The sequence below is a fragment of the Podarcis melisellensis genome (assembly GCF_964234715.1).
Source record: "Podarcis melisellensis genome assembly, chromosome: 16".
Lineage (NCBI taxonomy): Eukaryota > Metazoa > Chordata > Lepidosauria > Squamata > Lacertidae > Podarcis > Podarcis melisellensis.
Genome location: NC_138533.1, coordinates 9236843 through 9263503, shown reverse-complemented (window position 1 = coordinate 9263503; position 26661 = coordinate 9236843). Strand labels below are relative to the sequence as shown.

Below are 26661 nucleotides of genomic sequence, written 5' to 3'. Positions count from 1 at the left end.
CACTGTAAATCAGTTATAACTGGGGTGGGGGAGAGAAGACAAACCCCCGTTTTTTTAATAGTCCCTTTCAAAAGTCATTATTTTTTAACTATTTCCAAATAGTTATTTCCAAATTTTTTAATTATTTTCCAACACTCAGGAAATATTTATAAACGTAATTTTTTTTAAAAAATGGAATATATGTATTGCGGCATAAGCCTCCCAAATGACCGCCTTCTGTCCTTTGTGCCTAAACTGAGATGATTATTTTTTAAAAAAATCACATTTAAATATGCAAATGACGCCTGTCGCCTCCTAACACACCAGGACGCAGGTTCCATACGGGGCGTGGCTTAAGGATAGCCCCTCCCCTTTCAGATCGTTCTATTCCGCCCACGCCGCGTGATTCGGTCTTCCTCGTCCTGTCCATCTCTTTCCACCGCCCCCTTTTTTCGCTTTCCTCACTTGGTAGCGCCCGCTTTCCAGGAAGCGGCGCCTGCGACGTCCCCATTGGTGCGAGGCGGGCGGAGGGCGGCGGGACGGAATGCTCAGTTCCGGACGAGACCATTAAGGCCGGCAAAGGGAGGGAGACGTTGTTGAGTCCTGCTTGCTGCTGCTGCTGCTGCTGCTGCGGAGTTCTTGCAATGGCCCAGACGCCGAAGCTGATCTTGCTCTTCAGCGGGAAGAGAAAGTCGGGCAAGGACTTCGTGGCCGAGGAAATCCAGAGCCAGTAAGCAGCGCCGCGGGGATTGCACAAGAGCGGGCGGGAGGAAGTGTTCTGCCCCCCCGTGCATGATGGCGGGTGGCGGGGTGGGTGGGATGCAGGCGAAAGACCACCCACCGCTCCACGTGCGCGCCGGATCCGGCGGGGAGAGACCGTCCCAAACCTCTATTACCCCCATTTTTTTAATTTCCAAGCCTTTTCTAGGGGTGGTGGCAAGACTTCTCCTAATCTCGTGTCCGCAGCGAACGTCTGAACCCGGAGCGCACGCGAGATCGGCCCCGACCTCCCCTCTCCCCGTGCTTAAGAGGGGGAAGAAGCGACACCCCACGGTCCCCCCATTTTTTAAATTTTCAAGCCTTTTTTTGGAGTGGTGGCAAGACTTCTCTCAATCCTGTTCCCGTGTCCACAGCGAACGTCTGAAGCGGGAGCGCACGCGAGATCGGCCCCGACCTCCCCTCTCCCCGTGGTTAGGAGGGGAAAGAAGCGACACCCCACGGCTCAGGGATGGGGAGCAAGGCGGTCTTCCGTGTTTCCTCCTTTTGTTTCCTTCCTCCCCCTTCACACGTGACGCAACACGCGACGGGGCTGGGAGAAGGTTGCGGGGAAGTGTAGAAAAGTTGGCATGGGCAGCTGGAAGGAGCCCAACTTGCAGGGGTGTGGGGAAGAGGAAAAGCCACGTCCAACGTTAGTCCTTAAGGTAAAGGTAAAGGCCGAGGGCCTTCTGGTGGTTCCCCCATTGTGAAAAGTGAGGTTACAGGGAACCAGGCATAGAGCCTTCTTGGTAGTGGCGCCCGCCCTGTGGAATGCCCTCCCTTCAGATGTGAAGGAAATAAGCAGTTATCCTATCTTTAAAGACATCTGAAGGCAGCCCTGTTTAGGGAAATTTTTAATATCTAATGCTGAATTGTTTTTAACATTTGATTGGGAGCCACCCAGAGTGGTTGGGGAGACTCAGCCAGATGGGCGTGGTATAAATAATAAATTATTATTATTATAAAGGGATCCCTGACTGTTAGGTCCAGTCATGGATGACTCTTGGGTTGTTGCGGCGACACTCATCTCGCTTTATTGGCCGAGGGAGCTGGCATACAGCTTCCGTGTCATGTGGCCAGCATGACTAAGCCGCTTCTGGCAAACCAGAGCAGTGCACGGAAACGCCGTTTACCTTCCCGCCGGAGTGGTACCTATTTATCTACTTGCACTTTGAGGTGCTTTCGAACTGCTAGGTTGGCAGGAGCAGGGACCAAGAAACGGGAGCTCACTCCGTCGCGGGGATTCGAACCGCCGACCTTCTGATCGGCAAGCCCTAGGCTCTGTGGGAAAGCAGGCAAGATCCGCAGTCTGCCAAGCCCTTCCCTGGAGGGAGGTGATGTTCTCAAACTTCTGATGGGAAGAGACTAGGCCTTGTTTAAGCCAAGGCAGTGCTCATAAGAAGAACCTGGCTGCTGGGATCAGGCCAGTGGTCCAGCTAGTCCAGCATCGTGTTCTCACAGTGGGTGACTGTCCCCATGGAGATGTTGAGATTCGAACCTGGGACCTTTAGCATGCAAAACAGAGTCTCTGCCACTGAGCTATAGCCTAGAGCAGTGTTTCCCAACCTTTTTTGGGCAAAGGCACACTAGTTTCATGAAAAAAATCTCGAGGCACACCACCATGCCAGATGGGGAAAGGTCACTTTTTACTTATGTAAAAAAAAATAAAAAAATAGTAACTTCCAACGAATTCTGTAGGTCTTGTTTCTGAATCATTAAAGCTGCATTTGGGAAGGATTCGTAAGGGCGCACAGCAACTCAGTCCTACCAACTCCACAGCAGGGTTCTCAGGTTCAGTGAAGGGCTCCCTCAGGGGGGCACATATATACACCTGGGCTCCCGAAAAGCTACCGCAAGAGCCCTTCAGGAGTTCACATAGTGCAGGCCTGAAGGCTGCAGCTTCCCACTTAGCATCCCGCCAGAGGAGGAAACCTCAAGTGGTCGACCTGTTTTTTTTCCCTCCCGCCTCCCTTTTGGAGCGCAGAGTTTTGAAGGCCGGCATCAACTCCGTTTTCCCGGATACTTCCCGCTCGAACAGAGGGCTGGGTGAAGCAAGGGCGGCGCTGCGCGTTTTACCTCCACGGCGCAGGGGCTCTGGCTCGCCTTCAGCCACCGCACGACAGCGCTGGCTGCCACTTCGTCCTGCAGCAACAGCTCCAAAACAGCCGCCATGCCCACCTCTCTCCTCCTCTAGCACTACCGCGCGTGCGAGCCTCCGGGGCGGGCGCACAAGGAGCGTGGGCGCCACCCCTCGACGCCGTCCCAAAAGCCGCCAAAAAGCCCTAAAAAAAGAGGAGCAGCAAAAAAAACACACCACACACGGGGGGCGTGTTCTAATTCGCTTCTAACTCCGGGTTAGAGCGCAGCACGTGGAGGATGGGTGGGGAAAGAGAGAGGAGGCGCACTGATAGAACGCCAGGCACGGGGGGCCGCCAGGGAGAGCCAGCGCGCGCCCCGCCCCGGACGCTCGCGGCCACCGCCGTCCCTCCCTCCCAGGGAAGGCGGGATTAGAGCAAGCGCCCGGGCAGCAAGAAGCGCGCGCGTGCGCCGGCCCTGCCCTGGATCCCTCAGAACTGCCAGTCTCTGGGAAAGTGGGCGTGGCTTCAGAACTCTCAGGCAGCAGCGCCCGCCGCCCGGCAAGGCTTCCCATTGGGAGGCGCGAATGCTTTAGTGGACGGGGATTGGTGCAAATATAGGCAGGGCGGGCTGAGAGGAGGAGCCGCCGCCGAGGAGCAGCGGCACCAGCAGCGTTTCCTCTCCCCCCTCCCCTCCCGTGTCAACAAGCGGGGCGCCTGCGCCGGGGGTTTGCGCGTCAGGCAGGCAGCCAGGCAGGCAGACGGCGAGAGCCCCGCGCTGGGCGGCCTCTCCTCGCCGCCGCCGCCCCGCCTCTCGCCGCCCGACTCGCCCGCCTCCCTCCCACGGCACACCAGGCAACCCCTGGCGGCACACTAGTGTGCCGCAGAACACCGGTTGGGAAACACTGGCCTAGAGGTCAGCAAACGGGTTCAGCAGGGGGCCAGTCCACTGTCCCTCAGACCTTGTTGGGGGCTGGAGTATATTTTGGAAAAAAAATTATGAACGAATTCCTCATGTAGAAACACACTGATTCCCGGACTGTCTGTGGGCCAGATTTAGAAGGTGATTGGGCCGGATCCAGCCCCCAGGCCTTAGTTTGCCTACCTACCCATATCCCTTCTCCCCTAAAGGGTCCTTGAGGAAGGAAACTTCTGCCATATTTGGATCTGCTTCATTTAAATTTTTTCTCCCCTGATAGGTTGGGCCCTGATGTTTGCACTATTTTGCGGCTGTCAGAACCCCTCAAAGAGCAGTATGCCAAGGTAGGTTGTGGCTCCCTCAATTTGTACCCCTTTATCTTTCCTTTTATATGCATAATAGCATCCTTGCTGAGTTAGGCCGAGAGTTGGAAAATAGAAGGGCGACCGAAATAGATCGAGGGGGGTTGTGCGACTCCCCTGTGAGAGAAGGTTGCAGCAGCATTCGGGGACTTTCTATTTCAGAGAAAAAGGCAGATGAGAGGGGACACGATGGGAGTTTATAAAATCACGCGTGTATCGGAGAGTTGTACTTCTCCCTCTCCGGTAATACCGGAACTCACCGAAGCTCAGCAAAGCTGAATGCTGGAAGATTGCTGACAAATAAACGATAAACAAACAGTGGGACTGTGGAACTCCCTGCCACAAGAGGCAGTGGTGGGCCCCAAACTGGGTGGCTTTAAAAGAGGGCTGGGCAAAATTCCTGGAGCTATCAATGGTTATTAGTCATTATGACTATGCTCTGCATACACAGCAATGCTTCCGTTTACCAGTTTCTGGCAATCGCAGGAGGGGAGAACGTGCTTGGGTCCTTTCTCTGGGCTTCCCATTGAATCATCTGGTTGGCCACTGTAAGAACAGGAAGCTGGAATGAATGGGCCTTTGGCCTGGTCCAGCAAGGCTCTCCTGATGTTCTAGGATAGCTTTGCTGACAGTCTCGGATAGATTCCCTCTCCTCTGTCTCTTCTCCTCATAATAATAATAATAATAATAATAATAATAATAATAATAAGAAGAAGAAGAAGAAGAAGAAGAAGAAGAAGAAGATTGGGCCGGATCCAGCCCCTGAGCCTTAGTTTGCCTACCCATGATCTATCCAGGGGTCAGCAACCTTTTTCAGCAGGGAGCCGGTCCACTGTCCCTCAGACCTTGTGGGGGGCCGGACTATATTTTTTTTGGGTGGGGGGAATGAATGAATTCCTATGCCCCACAAATCACCCAGAGATGCATTTTAAATAAAAGGACACATTCTACTCATGTAAGAACACACTGATTCCAGGACCGTCCATGGGCTGGATTTAGAAGGCGATTGGGCCAGATCCGGCCCCCGGGCCTTAGTTTGCCTATCCATGCTGAAGAGGGAACAAGGCTTAGTGAGCAGGGAGGAGCCTATGGCAGAGAGAGGCCCAGAATCAGAGACAGAAGTGGAGGCTGGAGAGGACCGGGGGGGGGGGCAAGCTTCTGAGACACCAGGGAGTCTCCCCCTCCTGCTGTGACCAGCTCCTCTCCCCTTTGGTATCCCCAGACCAGAAGAGGTATGAAGAGGGTGGAGCAAAGGCAGACAGGCTGAGGAGTCTCAGATTGCTTGTGGAGGACTCAGCCGTGGGAAGGCGGGGCCCTTCAGTCATCACACCTGCCTCTTTGGGGCAAGCAAGACCTGCTGTGAAGAGTTGCTGATAATAATAACTTATTATTTATACCCCACCCATCTGGCTGGGTTTTCACCAGCCACTCTGGGTGGTTCTCAACAGAATATTAAAAACACTATAAAACATCAAACATTAAAGACTTCCCTAAACAAGGCTGCCTTAAGGCATCTTCTAAAAGTCAGATAGTTGTTTATTTCCTTGACATCTGATGGGAGAGTGTTCCACAGGGCGGGTGCCACTACTGAGAAGGCCCTCTGCCTGGTTCCCTTGTAACCTCACTTCTCGCAGTGAGGGAATTGCCACAAGGCCCTCGGAGCTGGACCTCAGTGTCCAGGCTGGACAATGGGGGTGGAGACGCTCCTTCAGGTATACTGGACTGAGGCCGTTTAGGGCTTTCAAGGTCAGCACCAACACCTTGAATTGTGCTCAGAAACATACTGGGAGCCAATGCAGGTCTTTCAGGACCGGTGTTATATGGTCTCTTTGTATAAAGAGTTGTCACTGACATCAGGTGGTTTATTGGTTCATTGCTGGCGTACGCCTGACTCCAGTATTTCACGAGGAAGTGAGTCCCACAAGTTACTTAGGAGTAGACGCTGGGATTGGTTTTGTTTGCCAATTGTTTTCATCCCGGAGCTTTGATAACTGGCTTGCCTCTCTGGCCTTCCCTGTAGGAGCACGGCTTGGACTTCCAGCGCCTCTTGGACTCCAGCTCTTATAAGGAGACGTATCGGCAGGACATGATCCGATGGGGAGAGGAGCGGCGCCAGACTGACCCGGGATTCTTCTGCCGCATTGTGGTCGAGGGCGTTACGCAGCCCATCTGGGTAAGGCTGAGCGGTGGCAAATTGCTGGTGGCAGGGATTGATTCGAACCCACCTCCCCGGATGTTAACCCGCCAGTCTTCCCACGCAGATAGTGAGTGACACGAGGCGAATCTCGGACGTGGAGTGGTTCCAGGACGTGTATGGGGATCTGGTGAAAGTGGTGCGTGTCGTAGCCACGGAGGAGACACGAAAGAGACGGGCCTGGGTGTTCGTAATGGGTGAGTGAGCCACAGGCAAGGCTGCCTCTTGTTTCTCTGCTCATTGCCCAATGCAGGGCTTGGTGTGCAATTAGGCTTTTAAAATTCAGTGCAAAACAAAAAAACCCGCATTTAATCATTTGACAGTTCTTTGCGGTAATGAGAAAAAAGCCCTGCTCTAATAAAAATAATAGTTCAGATCATAATATTTTCTGCGAGAAAATAAGACTGAACAAAAAATGGCAACCTTTCCCTCCTATATACATGGAAAGGCAAGGTTGTCGTCATGCAGCCCCCAATGGACGGCTTGTAGTGCTTCATCACAGCCCTGGATTTGCATGAAGAAACAGGGTTAGGAAGGTGAGAAGTGAGCTTAGTAAGTTCATGGGGCGGGAAGGGGAAGCAGCGCTTCTCAAGCTTGGGTCCCCAGCTTGGGTTTGTTGGACTACAACTCCCATCATCCGTGACCACTGGTCCTGCTAGCTAAGGATGATGGAAGTTGTAGTCCAACAAGAGCTGAGGGCCCAAACTTGAGAAACACTGCGCTGGGGAGGGGGGGTTAATCCTGGAGAGATGCAGCAATGTAGTGTAGACAAAACTGGACTAGACTGGAACCAACGAGGTTGACCTGCTATAAAGGAGCTTTCTGTACCCCTAAGGACTGTTCCTCCTATATATTAGGTGAGCAATCAAGTCAAAGCCAATCCGCTTTGATGATGCTTCTGAACACCAGTTGCTGGAAACCAACGAGGGGGCTGGCGCTCCGGTCCTGCTTGTCTGGGCTTTCCGTAGGCATGGAATTATAGAATTGGAAGGGACCGAAGGGTAATCTAGTCCAACCCCCTTCAAGGCAGGAATATTTCCAAGACCTCACTTGGAAAATGAATACAACCCAGGTGGTTAAGAAAGCCCAACACAGACTCCATCTCCTCAGAGTATTGCGGAAGAACAATGTCAATCAACATCTGATGATCTCCTTCTACCAGTCAACAGTAGAGAGTGTCCTTTCATACTGCATCACGATGTGGTATGCTGGTTTGACATCATCTGATAGGAAGTGCCTATAGGTAAAGGAACCCCTGACCATTAGGTCCAGTCGTGACCGACTCTGGGGTTGTGGTGCTCATCTCGCTTTATTGGCCGAGGGAGCCAGCGTACAGCTTCCGGGTCATGTGGCCAGCATGAATAAGCTGCTTCAGGCAAACCAGAGCAGCACACAGAACCGCCGTTTACCTTCCCGCTGGAGTGGTACCTATTTATCTACTTGCACTTTGATGTGCTTTTGAACTGCTAGGTTGGCAGGAGCAGGGACCGAGCAACGGGAGCTCACCCCGTTGCAGGGATTCGAACCGCCAACCTTCTGATCGGCAAGTCCTAGGCTCTGGTTTAACCCACAGCACCACCCGCGTCCCTGGAAGTGCCTATAGAGGGTGGTGAATACAGCGCAAGATATTATGGGCTGTCCCGTGAATCCGCTGGATGAAATAGCAGAAGAACGTTGCCTCAGGAGAGTGAGAAAAATTCTCAGGGATGATTCACACCCTGGTCGGCACTTTCTTGATCTCCTGCCCTTGGGCAGAAGATATAGAAGCCTGATTAGTCGCACCAACAGGGTAAAGAACAGCTTCTGTCTGTGGGCTGTTAGGCTGCTGAATGAAAAGATAACAACAGGGCAGTTGACTTTCGGGTTTGGTGTGTGTGTGTGTGAGTAAACGAGGGGAATTACGACTAAGAGAGCTGAGTGGGGGGTGCTCAAGTAATCTCACTGTATACAAGTTGTACAAGTGACAATAAAGTACAGTGGTGCCCCGCAAGACGAATGCCTCGCAAGACTGAAAACCTGCTAGACGAAAGGGTTTTCCGTTTTGGAGGTGCTTTGCAAAACGAATTTCCTATGGGCTTGCTTTGCAAGACGAAAATGTCTTGCGAGTTCCTGCGGGTTTTTTTCCTCCCCCCCCCCTTTCCCAAGCCGCTAAGCCGCTTAACAGCTGATCCGCTGAGCCGCCTATCAGCTAGCCCGCTAAGCCACTAATAGCGCTAAACCGCTAATGGGCTTGCTTCGCAAGACGAAGAAACCGCAAGACGAAGAGACTCGCGGAACGGATTCTTTTCGTCTTGCGAGGCACCACTGTATTTCAATTCAGCTGTCCCATACAGGGATCACGCCTGCAACCTTGGCGCTATCAGCACCACACTCTCACCAACGGAGCTATCCTGGCATCTCTGGTCAGGATGGTGGCCTTATCCTGTCATTCCTATGGCCTATCCACTCTTCCCCACCACCTGAATTTGGGAAGCTTGTGTCAATAATGATAGTAATTTGTTCTTCATATGCTGCCCACCTGACTGAGTTGCCCCAGACACTCTGGGCGGTTTCCAGCAAAATATAACCCCCACTACAAAACATCTAACATTAAAATTTTCCCTATACAGTCGTACTTTGGTTTTCGAATAGCTTAGTTCCTGAACGTTTTGGCTCCCGAATGTCGCAAACCCAGAAGTGACTGTTCTGGTTCGCAAATGATTTTTGGACGCCGAATGTCCGACAGGGCTTCTGCAGCTTCTGATTGGTTGCAGGCGCGATTTGGTGTTTGAAAGTGTTTGGAAGTCGAAGCCGGGCTCAGGGCGGCTAACAACAATAAAATAATACAACATTCTAAAATCATTCCATTATAAAATTAATTCAAATCAAATTGATGGCAACCATTCGGCTAAAGTTCTGTGAAGATTGCCAAAGGAGGGAGTCAGACTGAGCCTTGGCCAAAGGCCTGGTGGAACAGCTCTGTCTTGCAGTCCCTGCGGAAAGATGTCAAGTCCCGCAGGGCCCTAGTCTCTTGTGACAGAGCGTTCCACCAGATTGGGGCCACGGCTGAAAAAGCCCTGGCTCTGGTCGAGGCCAGCCTAACCTCTCTGTGGCCTGAGACCTTCAGGATGTTGAGAGTTGGCCTTCAGGATCTTGAGAGTTGGCCACCCCTGCTATACGGGACCGAGACCATTTAACGCCAGCAAGTCAAATGGCCAACTTTTGCCTGTCTTCCCTCTCCTCTCCACCCCAGGGATTGACGACGCGGAATCCGAATGTGGCCTGGATCAGGGCGTGCCTTATGACTGGGTCATCACCAACGACGGAGACCAGCTTTCCCTGGATGCTCAGCTGGAGAAACTGCTTCAGTTTATCCACAGCAAGCTGTAGCGCAACCCAGGGCCCTTGTGTTATCTCCACTTCCTTCCCTTCCTCTCTCTCTCTCTGTCTCCCTCCACCCCAACCTCCATTCCTTCGGGACCTGGGCTGGGGTTTGGCTGCATCACCAAAGAAAGAGAATCTGGAGAATGCCGCCGTAGCCACCGGGCTGCGGTCAGGTGCGCCTCAAGGCAAGGCATTTCTGGGTGGGGTTGGTTTTTTGACACCCACCCCACCCTTCTCTTCCTTTCATTTTGGAGAGTCCATTCCAGCGAGTGCCATAATCCAGTGCCAGTTCTTCCCTCCCCGGGACTCCATTCCAGGCAGGGTGTGCGTCTCCATCCTGGCCGACTGCTCGCTTGTGTGTCATTTCCGCGGGCTGTTCTTTTGCACTCGTACCTGGCACTGGCGCCTTCCCTACCTAGCATCAGGTGGGGGCTGATGTTTGCAGGAAATGTATGTTTGTGCTGTGGGGAGTGGGCAGTTTTTGGTCCGTTTCGGGTTTTCCTTCCTCCCTCCCATCTTGGGTCGCAGTTTTAGACTCTTACAGATTTCAGCCACCAGGGGGCAGAATAACCTCAAGCTTAACACTTCCACGGCTCTTTCCCTGGACAAATCTTATTTCGTAACCCTTGCCTAGCTCTGTGCCTGTCAATCATCCTGTCCACCTGAATCCGGCAGGGTAGGGTCCCCTCGGCAGGTTGAATTATATGCATGTTATTTTCAGGGGGCATTTTCTAGTCCTGCACCTCGTCCCAGATTCAAGCTGATTTTTATCTGAGACAGGAACGCTTTTGATTGTTACTTTTAGCTGCTTCTGCTAATGACTGACCACACACACTTTCCCTAAGGTGGGGGGAATCGCTGTGCCTTATTCTTAAAAGTGCTGACCTCCTCCTGTTCTCCTCGCTTGCTCGGCTCCCCAACCAAATCCTTAATTTGGGAATCATCTCACCACCTTCTTCCCTTACCAAGGCTCCTGTGCCTTTTCCTTGCTGTGTGATGGGAAAGAGGCGGGGGACAGAAATTCAACAGGTGGGGATCAAGCCAGAGTGGGAGAGCTGAGCCTGTTGGATTAATCCCCAGAACATAAACGACACAGGGCTTTTTTACTCGGATGGGAACGTTGTTCGGCAAGTTCTGAAGGACACAGGAGCCATGATGGGGAAAGCAGTTGGCAACGCGACCAAAATGGGTTCTAAGCTGAGAAAGTGCAGGACAGGCTTTTGTTGCTGAAGAGGGGGGGCAACCAAACTGTGCAGGAATTGAGAGTTGAGCGCTTGGGCTGGGGTGAGATTCAGGTGGGCTGGTGTTGGGAGCAAAACTAGGGACAGGGTGAAGGTTTGCAATTGATGCAACCCGATTTGCCCCCGGGCTACAGAATACCTAGCATATTCCCTGGCCATGTTTGCACATTATGCCAAACCACGGTTTAGTGTGACGCGAATGAGCCTAGTCCCCTCTAGGGGTCGTGCGTTTCCCCTCTCCTTATTCTCTTGCACAGCCAGAAGAGGAGGATTTTGGAAAATTCTGCTTCCCCTTAAACTTGCCATGTCCAATCCCAGTTTCACCATAGCAAGGGCTCATTTCAGCAAGGCAGCTTCAGGAAACCATGGTTTGCATTTGGGATCTTTTGAAACAGACCACAGTCGAGCTGTGATGCCTCATTCAGATGCAAGCTTGCAACAGCTTCTGACACTGTCCTGGCTGCGTCGGAGGCTGAGGGTCTGGGGGAGAGGCGGTCTGGCTCGATAATGCTGCACTAAACCTTGGTTTGAATGTAATGTGCAAACACAGCCCAGGTACACGGGACGAGGTCCTCTCTCTGCTCCTTTCAGCACACCTGACTTCCTTCCCCGCACCGCAAACTGGATGTGCGGCTGTATAATCTATTGCTAATGCCACTCACTGCTCAACCAAATGCCCATCTCCTCTCTTCCCCTCTGGAGAGGAAGAAGATTGTTGTACTCAAAATAAAGCTTTGGATTGGTTACAGTTTCTGGCTCTCGTCTGTCTAGAATGGTCCAGTTTCCGTTGGGTGGGTCTGGAGTCTCGTTTGCTCAGGTGCAGAACGTGGAGTCGGTCAGGATAGTTCTTGCACAGGGATCAACCAAACTCAAGGTTTCCTCCATTTGAGGTTGCTGGCCTTTACATCGCCCGTCACCCCTGACCACTGGCCTGGCTGGCTGGGGCTGATTTGAGGCTGTTGTTTTCCCCCTATCTGTGAAGTGAATGAATGAATTTTATTATTACAGTCACAGACCAATTCCGGCTCACTTACAATATCAGGAAAATCATAAAACACAACAGGAATACATTGAATGGCAATTGGGTATAACAGAGACAATACAGATATTGTCGGTTTAAAATATATATTAAATCTTGATCACTAAAATCTAATCTAAAATTGTCATTTAAAACCTTAATCATTTTGGTAGTACAGCTTGTTCCCTAGGTGTTATGGCAGTCGCAGAGAATTTGGCCACCCTTAGCGTGATCTCTAAAGGGTGGCGCTGTGGGTAAAACCTCAGCGCCTAGGACTTGCCGATCGCATGGTCGGCGGTTCAAATCCCCGCGGCGGGGTGCACTCCCGTCGTTCGGTCCCAGTGCCTGCCAACCTAGCAGTTCGAAAGCACTTCCGGGTGCAAGTAGATAAATAGGGACCGCTTTATAGCGGGAAGGTAAACGGCGTTCCGTGTGCTGCGCTGGCTCACCAGATGCAGCTTGTCACGCTAGCCACGTGACCTGGAAGTGTCTGCGGACAGCCTATAGAGTGAGATGAGCGCACAACCCTAGAGTCTGAGGAATTTTAGACTGACTGACTGTCTGTCTATCTATCTACTATCATCTATCTATCTATCTATCTATCTATCTATCTATCTATCTATCTATCTATCTAATCTATCTATTTTTTCTTCAGGTTGCTCATGGTTCTCCCCCTCCACAACCCTGTGAGGTAGGTTAGACTGAAAAGTACAGTGGTACCTCAGGTTAAGTACTTCTTTTGTTCCGGAGGTCCGTTCTTAACCTGAAACTGTTCTTAACCTGAAGCACCACTTTAGCTAATGGGGCCTCCCACTGCCGGAGCACAATTTCTGTTCTCATCCTGAAGCAAAGTTCTTATCCCGAGGTACTATTTCTGGGTTACCGGAGTCTGTAACCTGAAGCGTATGTAACCCGAGGTACCACTGTAGTGCCTTTCTTGCTTAATGGCCAAGTAGGGGTCTGAGCCCTGGTCTCTCCTGGTTCCTAGTCCAGCCCCCTAACCACAGCACCACCACTGCTTCTCATCAAATACAGCATGTTTTGGAAACTAGCCGTTTCAGATAAACAGCACTGCATTTATTTCCACTACTAGGGGGAACATGGGCATGAATTGGGGACCTCATTATCTGCAGTCAAATGCTGCACCATCAGAGGGCTGCCGATTGCCTACTTTTTGTTGGCATCCATGTCTTGAGAAACAATGGAGTACGCTTCCAGGGGTTAAGGCAAACCTCTGGAGAATTGCACTGCCTGTTGTGGATGCAGAGACGGGTAACTTGCTGCCTCCTGTGGTGCTTTTGCTGTGTTAGCATCACCAGGGTGACCTCTCCGGGGCGCAAGCCTGGGCATTGTGTCTGGAGGTCCTGGGTTGCGCAGATGACAAAGACCACTCCCTCTCACCCTCGCTGATGTGGTCCAAAGGGAAGCAGAACTATTAAGTGAGGTTTGGACGTCAAATGTGCGAATTCATCATCCGGATATGCGCTTCAAGCAGTGGCGTAGCGTGGGTTGTCAGCACCCGGGGCAAGGCAAGTAATTTGCACCCCCTAACCCATGGATTTGTGCCCCCTAACCCTAACCCCCAGATGTTGCGCCCGGTGCGGCCGGCCCCCCCTGCACCCCCCACGCTACGCCACTGGCTTCAAGTTATGGGCGCGTTAACACGTTGCGTTCCGTTTACCATTTTTTAAAGAGTCAATGTATGTTCGAGCAGAGTCTTAAAACTGCCCCGAAAAGCAGGGATGTAAAGCTAAACAAACAATTCCTTCCATAGAAAAAGCTCCTAATAGCAGAGCCAGTGCAGATGTGATGCAAGGAATTCTGATCGGATCTCCCCTCCTTGTTCATAAAGTAGCCATAGAGGGATGTTGGGATGTCCTCATTTTGATTATATACATATTGCGGTTTTTAAGGTTGATCTCTTCTGTGAACCGCCGTGAGACCTCTGGGTATAGGGCGGTATATAAATTCAAAAAAGAATAATAATAAATAATAGTAATGAAAAGCACTGGAGGGCCACAATTGGGCCTGAGGTTCCCTAAACCTTGCTGTGAGGATGCTCAAAGCACAGACATGGGCTCAGAGTTGTACCAGCTGAGAATCTCTCTGCCCTCTGCTTAATGCTTTTCTGCAGCCTGGGAGATTATCCGCCTCTTCTAAGCATAAGGATATGATTCTTAATACCCTCTCCGGCAGCCGAGGACCTGATGTTTGGATTTTAGAAGTGTAAGAGAGATGTATGATCCCTCAGGAATGTGGGTTGGGATTTTTCCTGGGGGCCGGGGCAGAGATTCTTCCACAGCTGAAGAAGAGGCTATTTCTTCTTCCTGGGGTTAGGGTCTTTAACCCAACTGTGAATTTCTATTTCATTTCTACCCTATTAAGAACATAGGGCCCATCTCGGTCTGTACAGTGGCATAGCATGGGGGGGCACTGGGGTGGTTGCCCCGGGTGCAAATAGGGGCACAAAATTTCAACACCCGGTGCTGCCTCAATATTGTTGTTGTTTAGTCGTTTAGTGGTGTCCGACTCTTCGTGACCCCATGGACCAGAGCACGCCAGGCACCCCTGTCCTCCACTGCCTCCCGCAGTTTGGTCAAATTGCCTCAATATACTCGGTGCAAACAAGGAAGTGACCTTTCCAGACAATGGAACAGCTCTTCTTATCTTTGTGGCTGCAAATCTCCTGGTTGATGCGGACAGACACCATTAGGCAGTTGAATCATAGCTGTCAACTTTTCCCTTTTCTTGCGAGGAATCCTATTCGGAATAAGGGAATTTCCCTTAAAAAAAGGGAAATGTTGACAGCTATGAGTTGAATGCACATGCTTATGCTGTCTGTCCCCCAGTGCAGCCACAGGAACTGGCAACCAAAGCTACACTACTGGTCCAGTATCCTGTTTTGCTGATGGAAGGCCCCCAGGCAGGGCACTTAAAACATCCTTGATTGTTTCTCTCCAGAACCTCTCCAGTTCAGGGGTAGACTGCCTTAGGAGATCGAGGCTCTGTTTTGAATGATCCTGGCTGTTAGCATAAGAAGAGCTTCTGGATCAAGGCAAAGGGGCCCATCTAGCCTAGCCTCCTGTTCTTACACTGGCCGCCCAGGTGTCCAAATGGGAAGGCTGCAAACAGGATCCGAGCACAAGAACGACTCTCCTGTGGTTCCCAGCAACTGGTATTCACCCACTGTGGCCAGTAGCTGTAGCTCTGCATGAGTTTGCCTCGTCCTCTTTCAAAGTTGGTGGCCACCGCAGCAGTTTCATCAGCTATGAACCCGAAGAAACACTGCAAAACTTGGAGTTCGTGGTTCGTAATTAATGATATCTCATCACAGCCTCTTCCTGGAGCAAACTTTCGTCCATCCTTTTCTCAGTCCTCCCTTTCCTCAGTCCTAAGTCTAGGAAGTTTGCAAGCGGGACCTGAGTGCGGCTGAGATTCAGAGGCATCCTTCCTCCGAGGATGGAGATTCAAGTCTGCCGCACAGCTACCTTTGTGAAGATGCAGAGGGCTGGGATCCCAGCTGCCGGCCGCCAGTGAGCATCCTGGATGCCGTTCTCCAGATGTTCTCTTGTAATCCTGGCCTCGCCCCAGCTACTTTCCTCTTTTTGCCAAATAGGGCAGCTCGAGATTATTTGGGGAAGGAGGGGTCTTATGTAACTACAGTTACATGGGAATGTGTGGGTGGGGCTTTCTTAAAGCCTGTTGTGGAATTAGGATCGCTGCTGTTCACACACACACACACACACACACACACACACACACAAACCTGCTCTGGTTTGGGGCTACGAGAAATCCTGGGATGTCAGAGGCCAAGGATCTCGAGTACAAAATAATTTCCAGAGTCTGCACACCTGGGTTTACTGTTTTCTTCAGTCTTCACCTATACTAGCAGAAACTTTTCGTGTTCTGTGTCAATTGATCCAGATTATCTCTCGCATCCTGGCCCTGTGGACTGTGTACCCAATATTCTCTGCCCACTAGCTCAGGTTCAGTATCATGCAGGGTTGCAGCCAGCTAAGTTTTACTCAGAGTAGAACCACTGACTTTACTGAGCGCCACTAACTTAGGTCTATTATTCTCAGTAGGTCCGCTTTGCCCATTCCCAACCATCACCACCATCTTTTATTTTGCTGGGTATAGCTCAGTTGGTGGAGCACAAGACTCTTAATCTTAGGGTTGTGGGTTTGAGCCCCAGGTTAGGCAAAAGATTCCTGCATTGCAGGGGGTTGGACTAGATGACCCTGGTAAAGGTAAAGGGATCCCTGACCATTAGGTCCAGTCATGGCCGACTCTGAGGTTGCGGCGCTCATCTTGCTTTATTGCCCAGGGGAGACGGCATACAGCTTCTGGGTCATGTGGCCAGCATGACTAAGCCGCTTCTGGCAAACCAGAGCAGCACACGGAAATGCCGTTTACCTTCCCACCGGAGTGGTACCTATTTATCTACTTGCACTTTGACGTGCTTTCGTACTGCTAGGTTGGCAGGAGCAGGGACCGAGCAACGGGAGCTCACCCCGTCATGGGGATTCAAACCGCTGACTTTCTGATCTGCAAGCCCTAGGCTCTGTGGTTTAACCCACAGCGCCACCCACGTCCCGATGACCCTTGTGGTCCCTTCCAATCTTACAATTCTATTATTTATTAATTACATTTATATACCATCTCCCCCACACCCCAAGGAACTCAAGGTGGCATATGTTGTTCTCCCCTTCCTCATTTTATCTCCACAACAACCCTGTGAGGTAGGCTAGGCTGATAAGCACTGACTAGCACAAGGTCAGCTAGGTAGCTTCATGACTGAGCAGGGATTTGAACCCAGGTCTCCCAGGTCCTAGTCTAACACTAACCACTACACCACACTGCTTCTGAATAATATACATTTGTTCATTAATAACAAATACCAAACCTGCTGCCCAGATAGCTGCAGTTCAATGTTGTAATTAAAAAATAATAATAATTAAAAAATAAATTTACTTATTTGAGAAACCTGCTGTCTCCATCTGTGGATTTTTGGGTAGCTGTTTTTTTTAATTGTTCATTAATTGGTCTCCTTGTTCATTTTACTGGCAGTGCTGTTAAGTGGTTTTCTAATTTGATCAGTGTATAAGAAATATTTTTATCCTCTCTTAGCTCCAGCAGATCCCGGAAGTAGTACAGGTGGCTTTTAACCTTGACCTTCAGGTGTGCTGGGCAAATGCGAGCCTCTCCGGTGTGGGGGACAGGCAGTGGGGAGGGGCGGGAATGTCCCTTCCCCGATTGCTTTGTGATTTGCAAGGCCATCGAGTCCCAGGCTTTGCTGGCTGAGGCAGAGCAGGAAGAGCGGTACCTGGATGCTGTGTCCATGGCAACCTGCCACCATCAACCTTTGGAGGAAAGACAGTGTGTGTGTGTGTGTGTGTGTGTGTGTGTGTGGATGGGAGCCTCTTAGAGAGCAGAAAGCGGGAGAGCGGAGTCAGGGAGGGGTGGGGGGCAGGCGAGAGAAGCATTTCCCCAAAATAAGCAGGTGGATTATCAACAACTCCTACATTAGGAAACCCATTACTTTCCCAATTACTGGTGGCTGATGATCAGGGTGTGCTTGTGCCAAAGTAGGTTCCTTATGAAGATCAAACCTGTTCCTATTTTTATTTATTATTATTATATTATTATTATTATTTCCTTCCATCCTTTTTGTTCCCTTTCTCTCTAATCCTCTCTTTCTTGTCTTTTTGATTCTATCTGTTCTAGATATTACTCTATTGCATTGTGAAAACTTTAATAAAAATTGGGGTTTTTTTATTTTAAAAGTTGCATACTATTACAGCAAAAGAACACGTTCTTGGTGAATTGGTGAGCTGGATTCTCCACACGGGGCAGAGCAGGACTCCCCATTTGAAGCCCAGCAGAGCTGCTTGCCAGTCAGAGTGGACAATACTGAGCTAAATGGACCAAGGGTCCAACTCAGTGTCTGTGTCTACTGTATGTATGTTATATATATATCAAAGCTTTTAATCAATTTTAATTATAATCAATCTATTAATGCGGTAGCCCCAGCATGTTGGAACCACAGCATAGCTGTCAACTTACAGATTTGAAAACGAGGGACCAGCAGCCTCGAAAATAAGGAATCAGCAGCCAAAATAAGGGATCAACAATTACTTTGAGAAAATACATATTTTATTGTGTGCAAATGGCTTTAGATACCTATTAGGTCCATAAATTACCATATAGCATATATTCAACACACAAAAAAAGCAACAATTGGTTGTTGACAAAGGACAGCTGGACATAGAAAGCGCCCCATTACCTTCAATAGCTTATTTAAGGGACATCATCAATAAGGGACAGGAGCGGGACATGGCGCTGGGATAAGGGACTGTCCCACCAAATAAGGGACGCTTGACAGCTATGGTTGGAACTGCCTGCCTGTTGACCTCAGGCTGGCACACTTTTCAGAACCTGCTTAAAACATTTCAGCCTATTGAGACATGTAGAAGTCACATGTGTTTTACTCTGTTTTTATTGTAAATATTAATTATTCCCTTTCTTAAAAATAATGTTTTTAACTTTATCTCTTATTGTCAGTGTGGAGCAGTGGTTAGAGCACTAGACTCCAGCCTGGGAAACCAGGGTTCAAATTTCCACTCAGCTACGAAACCCACAGGGTGAATCACTGCCTCTCAGCCTTGCTTACCACACAGGGTTGTTTTGAGGAAAAAAATGAGAACTATGTACATCCCCTTGTGCGCTTTGGAGAAAAAATAGGATATTAATGTAGTAGTAGTAGTAGTAGTGGTAATACTACTACTACTACTACTACTAATAATAATAATTGTTATGTACTGAAGTTCTCACCCTGGGCCAGCAGGGGGATACTGTAGATAGTTATGCAAATGAAGGATCGTAAGTGACGTTCAGTGATTGGATAGTTTTAGAAAGTTGTTACAGTAACGTGGTACTGGAGCTCTATATAAGCAGGCTGACTGAGCCCTTCAGTCAGTTCTGTCCTGGCCTGTGAATAAACAAGAGCTGTTTGAAGAATCACTGTGTTGTCTGATATATTCACCCACAACTTAACAACAACAACAACAACAATAAATAAATAAATAAATAAATACTTTTTTGTAACCCACTTAGATGTTCTATGTACAACCAAGCAGTAGGAAAATTTTATTAAATAACTGAAAATAGACACCGGCTCCATCGTCACAACAACCACTTTGAGGCCTGCCAAACCATCCCTAAAGTTGCGATTTTCCCAGAAGCCTCCAGGTTTGCCTGTGGTCTTTCTCTCTCTTTTTGGCTTCATCTGGCGTTCCACTTGGGACTCTGTATTTGGCAGATTGGCTGTTTCTCTTTTCTTTTTGTAAGGCTCAAGGATGAAAGAGATTTATTTCTCAAAGGCAAGGACTTCAACAAAAAGTGTGGGGGGTGGGGAGTTTGGCTTTCGGAACAAAGGCTGCAAATGTTTCCCACGAAATTACAATGGGCACTTTTTCCTCCCGGCTTCCATGGCGATCACTCCCCGTTACGTAACAAGTTTGGACTCTTTTGCAGAGGACAACTGGAGGGAGACGGAAGTGGCCAAAGGAACAGTGTGACATTGGCCGGCCGTCAGCTTCCAGAGCGGTCATCTGGGGTGCAAGTGGAAAGAGACCGTTGTGCAGCGGTCACAGGCTGGGTCCAGGCAACATGGATGGAAACTAAGAAAAGTCTTGGGAGAAACTATGAGCCTAGATTGGAGAGATAATCGTTCCAGCAGAAAGGAGAGCTCAAGTGATTTATTTGTGGTCTTTGTTTTTTTGTTTAATTAAGAGTTTATAACTGGGAATCGCAGCAAAAACCTTGCAGCATTGAGCGATCCTGTTCAGGGTTCCAATTGGCCAGTCATGCCCCACTTGAGGCTACTCCATTCCAAGCCCCCTCTACCCAGTTTCCCCAGTTTCCTTCCTTTCCCAGTGGACACTTAAATGTGCTGTGGCTCCTTGGGCCTCACTGGCATGGCTCCCAAGAAAGAACATGTGTCACCAAGAAAGAGGAAAATGTGGCTGTGTTTATGTCTCGGTGCCATTTTAGAAAGAAAGAATGGCTACAATTGCAATAGGAATACAATAAATCTCAGCCTGGTGGGGAAGACAGCCCTGTGTACCTGCTGCGGTCTAAGCACTCGTTGTGAATGGTCCACTTCAGTGCTCCCTCCTGCCCTCCCTATTTCGGGTTTAAAGTACACTAGACAGTCCTTCAGGCAGAAGATACATTCAAATAAGGTGTTTCATAGAATTCGTACTGTTTAAACGGAAAGGGTTGGAACCATCGCAAAAGGTGTTGAAATTCTAGAAGGTTGGATAGTTAATGATGGAATGGTCTCAGGGGTGAGGTGCACATTTTTATTCCTATTTACGAAACAAAAAAAATTCCTTCCAGTAGCACCTTAAAGACCAACTAAGTTAGTTCTTGGTATGAGCTTTCGTGTGCATGCACACTTCTTCAGATACACTGAAACAGAAGTTTCCAGACCCTTCTATATAGTGAGAAGGTGGGGAGGGGTATTACTCAGAAGGGTGGTGGGAATGGGTGATTGGCAGATAGCTGTGATGAGCCTGTTGACGACTCTTAACGACTGCAATAGGTCTTACAGGAAAAAGCAAGGGGTGAGAAGGTGAAAAATGGCTTTGTCATGTATAATGAGATAAGAATCCAATGTCTTTGTTCAGACCAGGTCTCTCCATGGTTTTAAGTTTGGTAATAAGTTGCAATTCAGCAGCTTCTCTTTCCAGTCTATTTCTGAAATTCCTTTGTAGTAAAACAGCTACTTTGAGATCTTGTCCTGGGAGATTGAAGTGTTCTCCTACTGGTTTCTCTGTCTTGTGGTTCCTGATGTCAGATTTATGTCTGTTTATTCTTTGGCGTAAGGTCTGGCCTGTTTGTCCAATATAGAGAGCTGAAGGACACTGTTGGCGTTTGTTGGTCTTTAAGGTGTTACTGGAAGGAATTTTTGTTGTTTTGACTATGGCAGACCAACACGGCTACCTATCTGTAACTATTCCTATTTACGGTATTTCTTATTACTTTGTCAAAAAACAACAACCTTCAAATAGAGGACTATCCTCTGTAAAGGACATGCAACACATACGTATAAGAACATGATCCAATGGTCCATCTAGTAATAGAATCATAGATTTGTGGCGTTGGAAGGGACACAAAGGATCATCTAGTCCAACCCACTGGAATGCAGGAATCTCAGCTAAACATCCAGTCTAGCATCCTGGTCTCAGAGCTGGCCACCCAGACCCTTGTGGGAAACCCTCGCCCATCCCGCAGCTTCCAGCAACTGTTATTCAGAAGCAATGATAGACCTCTCCTCCGTGAATCTGTCTGATCCTCTTTTAAAGCCTCCCAAATTGTCAGCCATCTTGCAGGTGGGAGTTCCACAGTTTAACTCGGCGCTGTGAGAAGAAGGTCTTCCTTTAACAGTCCCGATCGCTTCATCGGATGTCCCCGAGTTCTAGGGTCATGAGAGAGAGAAAAAAACAGTTTTCTCAATCCACTTTCTCGATGGCATGCATAATTTCATAAATTGCTTTTGTGTCACCTCTCACCTTTTCTCTCTAAACTCCAAATGCTGCAATCTTTCCCCATAGAGGAGTTGATTCGTCTCAATGATCATTTTGTTGCCCTTTTCTGAACTGTATAATACCCATCTTAATTGTTGTAACCTGCCCAGGGACCTTAGGGTGAAGGGCAGATAGAAGAAGAAGAGTTTGGATTTGATATCCCACTTTATTACTCCCCTAAGGAGTCTCAAAGCGGCTAACCTTCTCCTTTTCCTTCCTCCCCCACAACAAACACTCTGTGAGGTGAGTGGGGCTGAGAGACTTCAGAGAAGTGTGACTGGCCCAAGGTCACCCAGCAGCTGCATGTGGAGGAGTGGGGAATCGAACCCGGTTCACCGCATTACGAGTCCACCGCTCTTACAGAAGCCTCCCCAATTACTCCCTTTTGGAAGTATTTGTGCTGGCACTCACCACCACCTGATTTCACTTATAGAAGGAACAAAGGAAATTTATACACACACACATCATAAATCTATTCCGTTTTCAAAGTCATTCAAAAGACTCGGAACAGAAGGAACAAAAATCTGCATCAGTCACTTGACGCAGCTGTTGTTTGAGCCAGAGCGAAAGGCGAGGGAGCAAGGAGGTGGTGGGAGGGGCCTTAGCTCAGTGGGCGGAGCATCAGACATAGGTGAACCAATGATATGACTCAGATGTCTACACTTCTATTTAAGCCCTTTATTAAAAACGATGAGGACTATAATATATATTTTTGGGGTGGGTAAGCACCATAACTCAGTGGGTAGCACATCCACTTTGCTGGCCGGAGGTGCCAGATGCAATCCTTGGTGTCTCCAGATGGGACTGGGAGTCACTGCGGACACAACTAAGCTGGGTAGACCAGTTGTCTTAGTTGATAGGCAGCATCCAACATTCCTATTTAAATCAGCCCTTCATTTAGACTTGGTTAGAGTGTGGTGCTGATAAGGCCAAGCTTTCAGGTTCGATCCCTGTGCGGGACAGCTGCATATCCCTGCATTGCAGGGCGTTGGACTAGATGATTCTTGGGGCCCCTCCAAACTCTACAGCTCTATGACTGAGAAAGACTAGATTCTTACTTTGCTTTGAGGGAGAGTGTATTGCAGGCATGGCCAAACTCAGCCCTCCAGATGTTTTGGGACCATAGCTGTCAACTTTTCCCTTTTCTTGCGAGGAATCCTATTCAGAATAAGGGAATTTCCCTTTTTAAAAAAAGGGAAACGTTGACAGCTATGTTTGGGACTACAACTCCCATCATCCCTGACCACTGGTCCTGTTAGCTAGGGATGATGGGAGTTGTAGTCCCAAAAAAACACATGGAGGGCCAAGTTTGGCAGTGTCTGGTGTATTGACGCAGCAGATTTGTTGGTGTGGACCAGGCTTCCTCAACCTCAGCCCTCCAGATGTTTTTGGCCTACAACTCCCATGATCCCTAGCTAGCAGGACCAGTGGTCAGGGATGATGGGAACTGTAGTCTCAAAACATCTGAGGGCAGAGGTTGAGGAAGCCTGGCGTGGACAGTACAGTCCTGAGCCAGGGGGACCAATGTTTTGACCGAGTATAAGGCCACTTCTTAGGGGAGGGCCAGGAGGCTCTTACAAGTGGCCCCCAGCAGACCCATCCATAGCTGTCAACGTTTCCCTTTTGTTAAGGGAAATTCCCTTATTCCAAATAGGATTCCTTGCAAGAATAAGGCAAAGTGGACAGCTATGGACCCATCCCCAAATGCCCAGCAGGGCCAATGTCTCTCCAACCGAAGAATCTTCTTGTAGAGCTCAGATTTCTTTCTTTTTCGGCTTTGATATTTTCCTAAGACCATTCCGAGACAGACGGTTCTGTTGGTTTTCCAAGTAACCCTTCACTAATGGGCCATTCTGAGTCAGCACCCTGCAGTTCCTTCAGGAAGTATCTGATGCAGATCTTCGCTGGCCGGAGGCAACCTTTGCATTTAATGCAAAGCGCAAAACGCCTCGCTCCTGAGAGTTTGAAAGAGAGGGGAACCCCGCTGCTCCTTCTGCATTTGATGTCGTTGTCTAACGGGATGTGAAATTAAAAGCAATATTTCTTAAACGAACCCGTCCCGCTGCCTGGGGCAAGCAGGACGCGGGCAGAGAGGTGTAAAGCGTATGGTACCAACCGTCGTTCTTGCTTCAGAAATAGCATTGATGTGCTCCATTTGGTGGCTAACGCCCAGGAACCTTTAAGTGTACTATCTAAGCGCACTTTTCTCAAACTGCACAGTTGGTGCCCTGCGCCATTTTACTCTTTGGTAGGCCAGCTATCAAGCGGATTTACTGCCTTTCGTCTTCAGGGGGCTTTCTGCATCCTGCTGCCCAAATGGTTTAACCTCCAGTGTTACACAACAGTCCCCCCTTTTAATAATCTAATTAAATAATCGTCCTTCAACAGCCAGCAGTCTGTGGCTACAGAGCAGGCTCGGGGGGCCGCATTTGAGACTTTATCGCTTTAGAGAAAAGGAGAGTAAGAGGTATATAAAAATATCCATAGCACAGAGGGTGTTTTTCCTCCCTTGTTAACATCCAAACTGGTGGGAATCCAATGAAGGTGAATGTTGGAAGATGAAAGAAAGTACTTCTTCACATTAAAGGTAAAGGGACCCCTGACCATTAGGTCCAATCACGGACGACTCTGGGGTTGCGGCGCTCATCTCTCTTTATTGGCCGAGGGAGCCGGTGTACAGCTTCTGGGTCACGTGGCCAGCATGACTAAGCCGCTTCTGGCGAACCAGAGCAGCGCACAGAAAGGCCTTTACCTTCCCGCCGGAGTGGTACCTATTTATCTACTTGCACTTTGACATGCTTTCGAACTGCTAGGTTGGCAGGAGCAGGGACCGAGCAACGGGAGCTCACTCCGTTGCGGGGATTCGAACCGCCAACCTTCTGATCGGCAAGCCATAGGCTCTGTGGTTTAGACCACAGCGCCACCCGCGTCCCTACCTCTAACACATAGCACATTGTTAAACTGTGGAACTCACTCCCACAGAAGGCAGTGATGGCCAACAAATTGGGTGGCTTTAGAAAAGGAGTGGGCAAATTCATGGAGAAGAGAGTTATGTGAATGGCTGCTAGCTGCTATGGCTCTGCTCTGCTTCCACAGCCAGGGGCACCAATGCTTCTGAAGACCTGCTTTTGTGCACAAGGGGGTTTCCCATCTGGCTGGCAACTGTGAGACCAGGATGCGCGACTAGATGGACCACTTGCCTGATCTAGCAGGTCTCTTCTGTTCTTAGTCTTCACTGGTCTGGTTTTGAGCTTCTTTAATCTCTCCTAGACCCCTCCACCCCCACTTTTGGTACTAAATTCAGGTGTTCCTTGCATTTGGTTGGTTACTCTTTTGGCTTCCCCTCTATTCGCAGCCTGAACACTGGAAATAGAGAATGTTAATTCGCACAGCATCATCAGAATGTCTGGTTTTTGGAGAGGGATGACAGATCAGTAGTGCACCCATAAGGTCTCAGATTCAATTCCTGACATCTCCTGTTAAAATGACTGGGAGATTATGGAAGATACCACTCTCTGCCTTGGGGGGCTTCTGCCAGTCGTAACTGGTGGTACTGGGCTTGATGGGCAAACAATCTGACCCGGAGAGAGGCAGCTTTGCAGAGCAAGCCTAAGGGCAAGTCCCTGCCCCAAGGAGGTTACAATTCGGGGAGGGAGGAACAGGAAAATAGAACTGATGGCTAGGGCCCTTTGGGGCTGGGAAGGCAAGGAGCCCAACAGTAGGTGGCGCCAGAGCCAATGAGAGGCCAGGCCAAGAGATTATAGCTTTGCCCCTGAGGGAGCTGAGCCTCTTGGTCAGAGAAGAGCTTTTTGCAAACACTCAGCTGCTTTTTGTGTTAATGGATGTAAAATGCATCAAGATTGATACTCCTTTTCTTCCTGGCCTGAATCTTCCAACCTTCCTAGGATGATCTCATGTCCTGGTAAGGGGAGACGGTGAAAAACTTATCCCATCCACTTTATCTCCTCCCTCTAAGGTGGGAATACATACTCTCCAACATTTCTCTGATGAAAATAGGGACGTCCTGTTCCATCATGATCATTTTATTATTTATCCTCTGCCCATCTGTTTTTTGTTGTTGTTGGTGGTTGAATGAATGAATAAATTTATTAATACGGTCACAGACCAGCATCAACACACACAATATCACAGATCATAAAAAATATCAGAAATACAAGGGACAATATGAATATAACAAGGCTTTAAATATAAAAATTAAAATTAATTGTTAACGTGTCCCCTGTAATTAACATTTAGGGGTTTGAACATTATGGGATACCACTTGCTTCCTGCGATTGATTGCAGACGCACAGAATTTAGCTACATTTAATGTAGTCTTGGGATTCGTGTCCTCTAGCAGTAGTTTTAAACGATGGTATTCCGATTCTTTCCTGGACTTTTGCAAAACAGGTGTGATAAAAGTCAAACGTATATCCTCATAAAGACGACAACGTAATAGTTGGTGGTGGATCAGCTGCAGCTTTTTGCTTCCAGAAAAGAGAGAAACAGCCACCGTGTGGTACCCTGCCCTCTTCTGATATGGGGTATCAGAGGTTGGATGGCCATCTGTCATGTATATTCACTGATATTCCTGCATTGCAGGAGGTTGGACTAGAAGACCCTCGGGAAGTCATCCAGACCCTACGGAAGTCATCCAGATTGGTGGCCATTTCTCTCCTTTCCTGGAAGTACAGTGGTACCTCAGGTTAAGAACTTAATTCGTTCTGGAGGTCTGTTCTTAACCTAAAACTGTTCTTAACCTGAGGTACTACTTTAGCTAATGGGGCCTCTCACTGCCGCCGGAGCTCGATTTCTGTTCTCATCCTGAAGCAAAGTTCTTAACCCGAGGTACTATTTCAGGGTTAGCGGGGTCTGTAACCTGAGGCGTCTGTAGCCTGAGGTACCACTGTATGTGCTTTGGGTGACCATATGATACACCAGGCATAGGCAAACTCTGCTCTCCAGATGTTTTGGGACTACAGTTCCCATAATCCCTGACCACTGGTCCTGTTAGCTAGGGATGATGGGAGTTGTAGACCCAAATCATCTGGAGGGCCGAGTTTGCCTATTTCTGTGATACACCATGTCCCTGTTCACTCCGGGGATCAACTCTCATTTCACTGTGTGTTATATGTCTCTATATGTGGCTTTATTCAGTCAG

At 49.0% G+C, this 26661-nt stretch overlaps 1 protein-coding gene and 1 long non-coding RNA gene across 2 annotated transcripts in view; one reads left to right on the top strand and one right to left on the bottom strand.

Moving 5' to 3' along the window:
- LOC309358758 overlaps positions 1–26661 on the bottom strand; it is a 141686-nt gene that overhangs the window by 8121 nt on the left and 106904 nt on the right. The window lies entirely within an intron of this gene.
- Positions 461–11637, top strand: PMVK (phosphomevalonate kinase). The gene is made up of 5 exons (XM_081892020.1): positions 461–709; positions 4010–4073; positions 6112–6264; positions 6353–6482; positions 9518–11637. Exons 1-5 carry the CDS (start codon positions 624–626, stop codon positions 9652–9654), a joined length of 570 nt encoding a protein of 189 aa, XP_081748146.1. The 5' UTR covers positions 461–623; the 3' UTR covers positions 9655–11637.

Excerpts from the sequence above, each read along its gene's own strand:
- PMVK (XM_081892020.1), top strand. The coding sequence starts at position 624 with ATGGCCCAGACGCCGAAGCTGATCTTGCTCTTCAGCGGGAAGAGAAAG. Across the intron at positions 4,074-6,111 it reads TCAAAGAGCAGTATGCCAAG|GAGCACGGCTTGGACTTCCA; the intron begins GTAGGTTGTGGC and ends CCTTCCCTGTAG. Across the intron at positions 6,265-6,352 it reads GCGTTACGCAGCCCATCTGG|ATAGTGAGTGACACGAGGCG; the intron begins GTAAGGCTGAGC and ends CTTCCCACGCAG.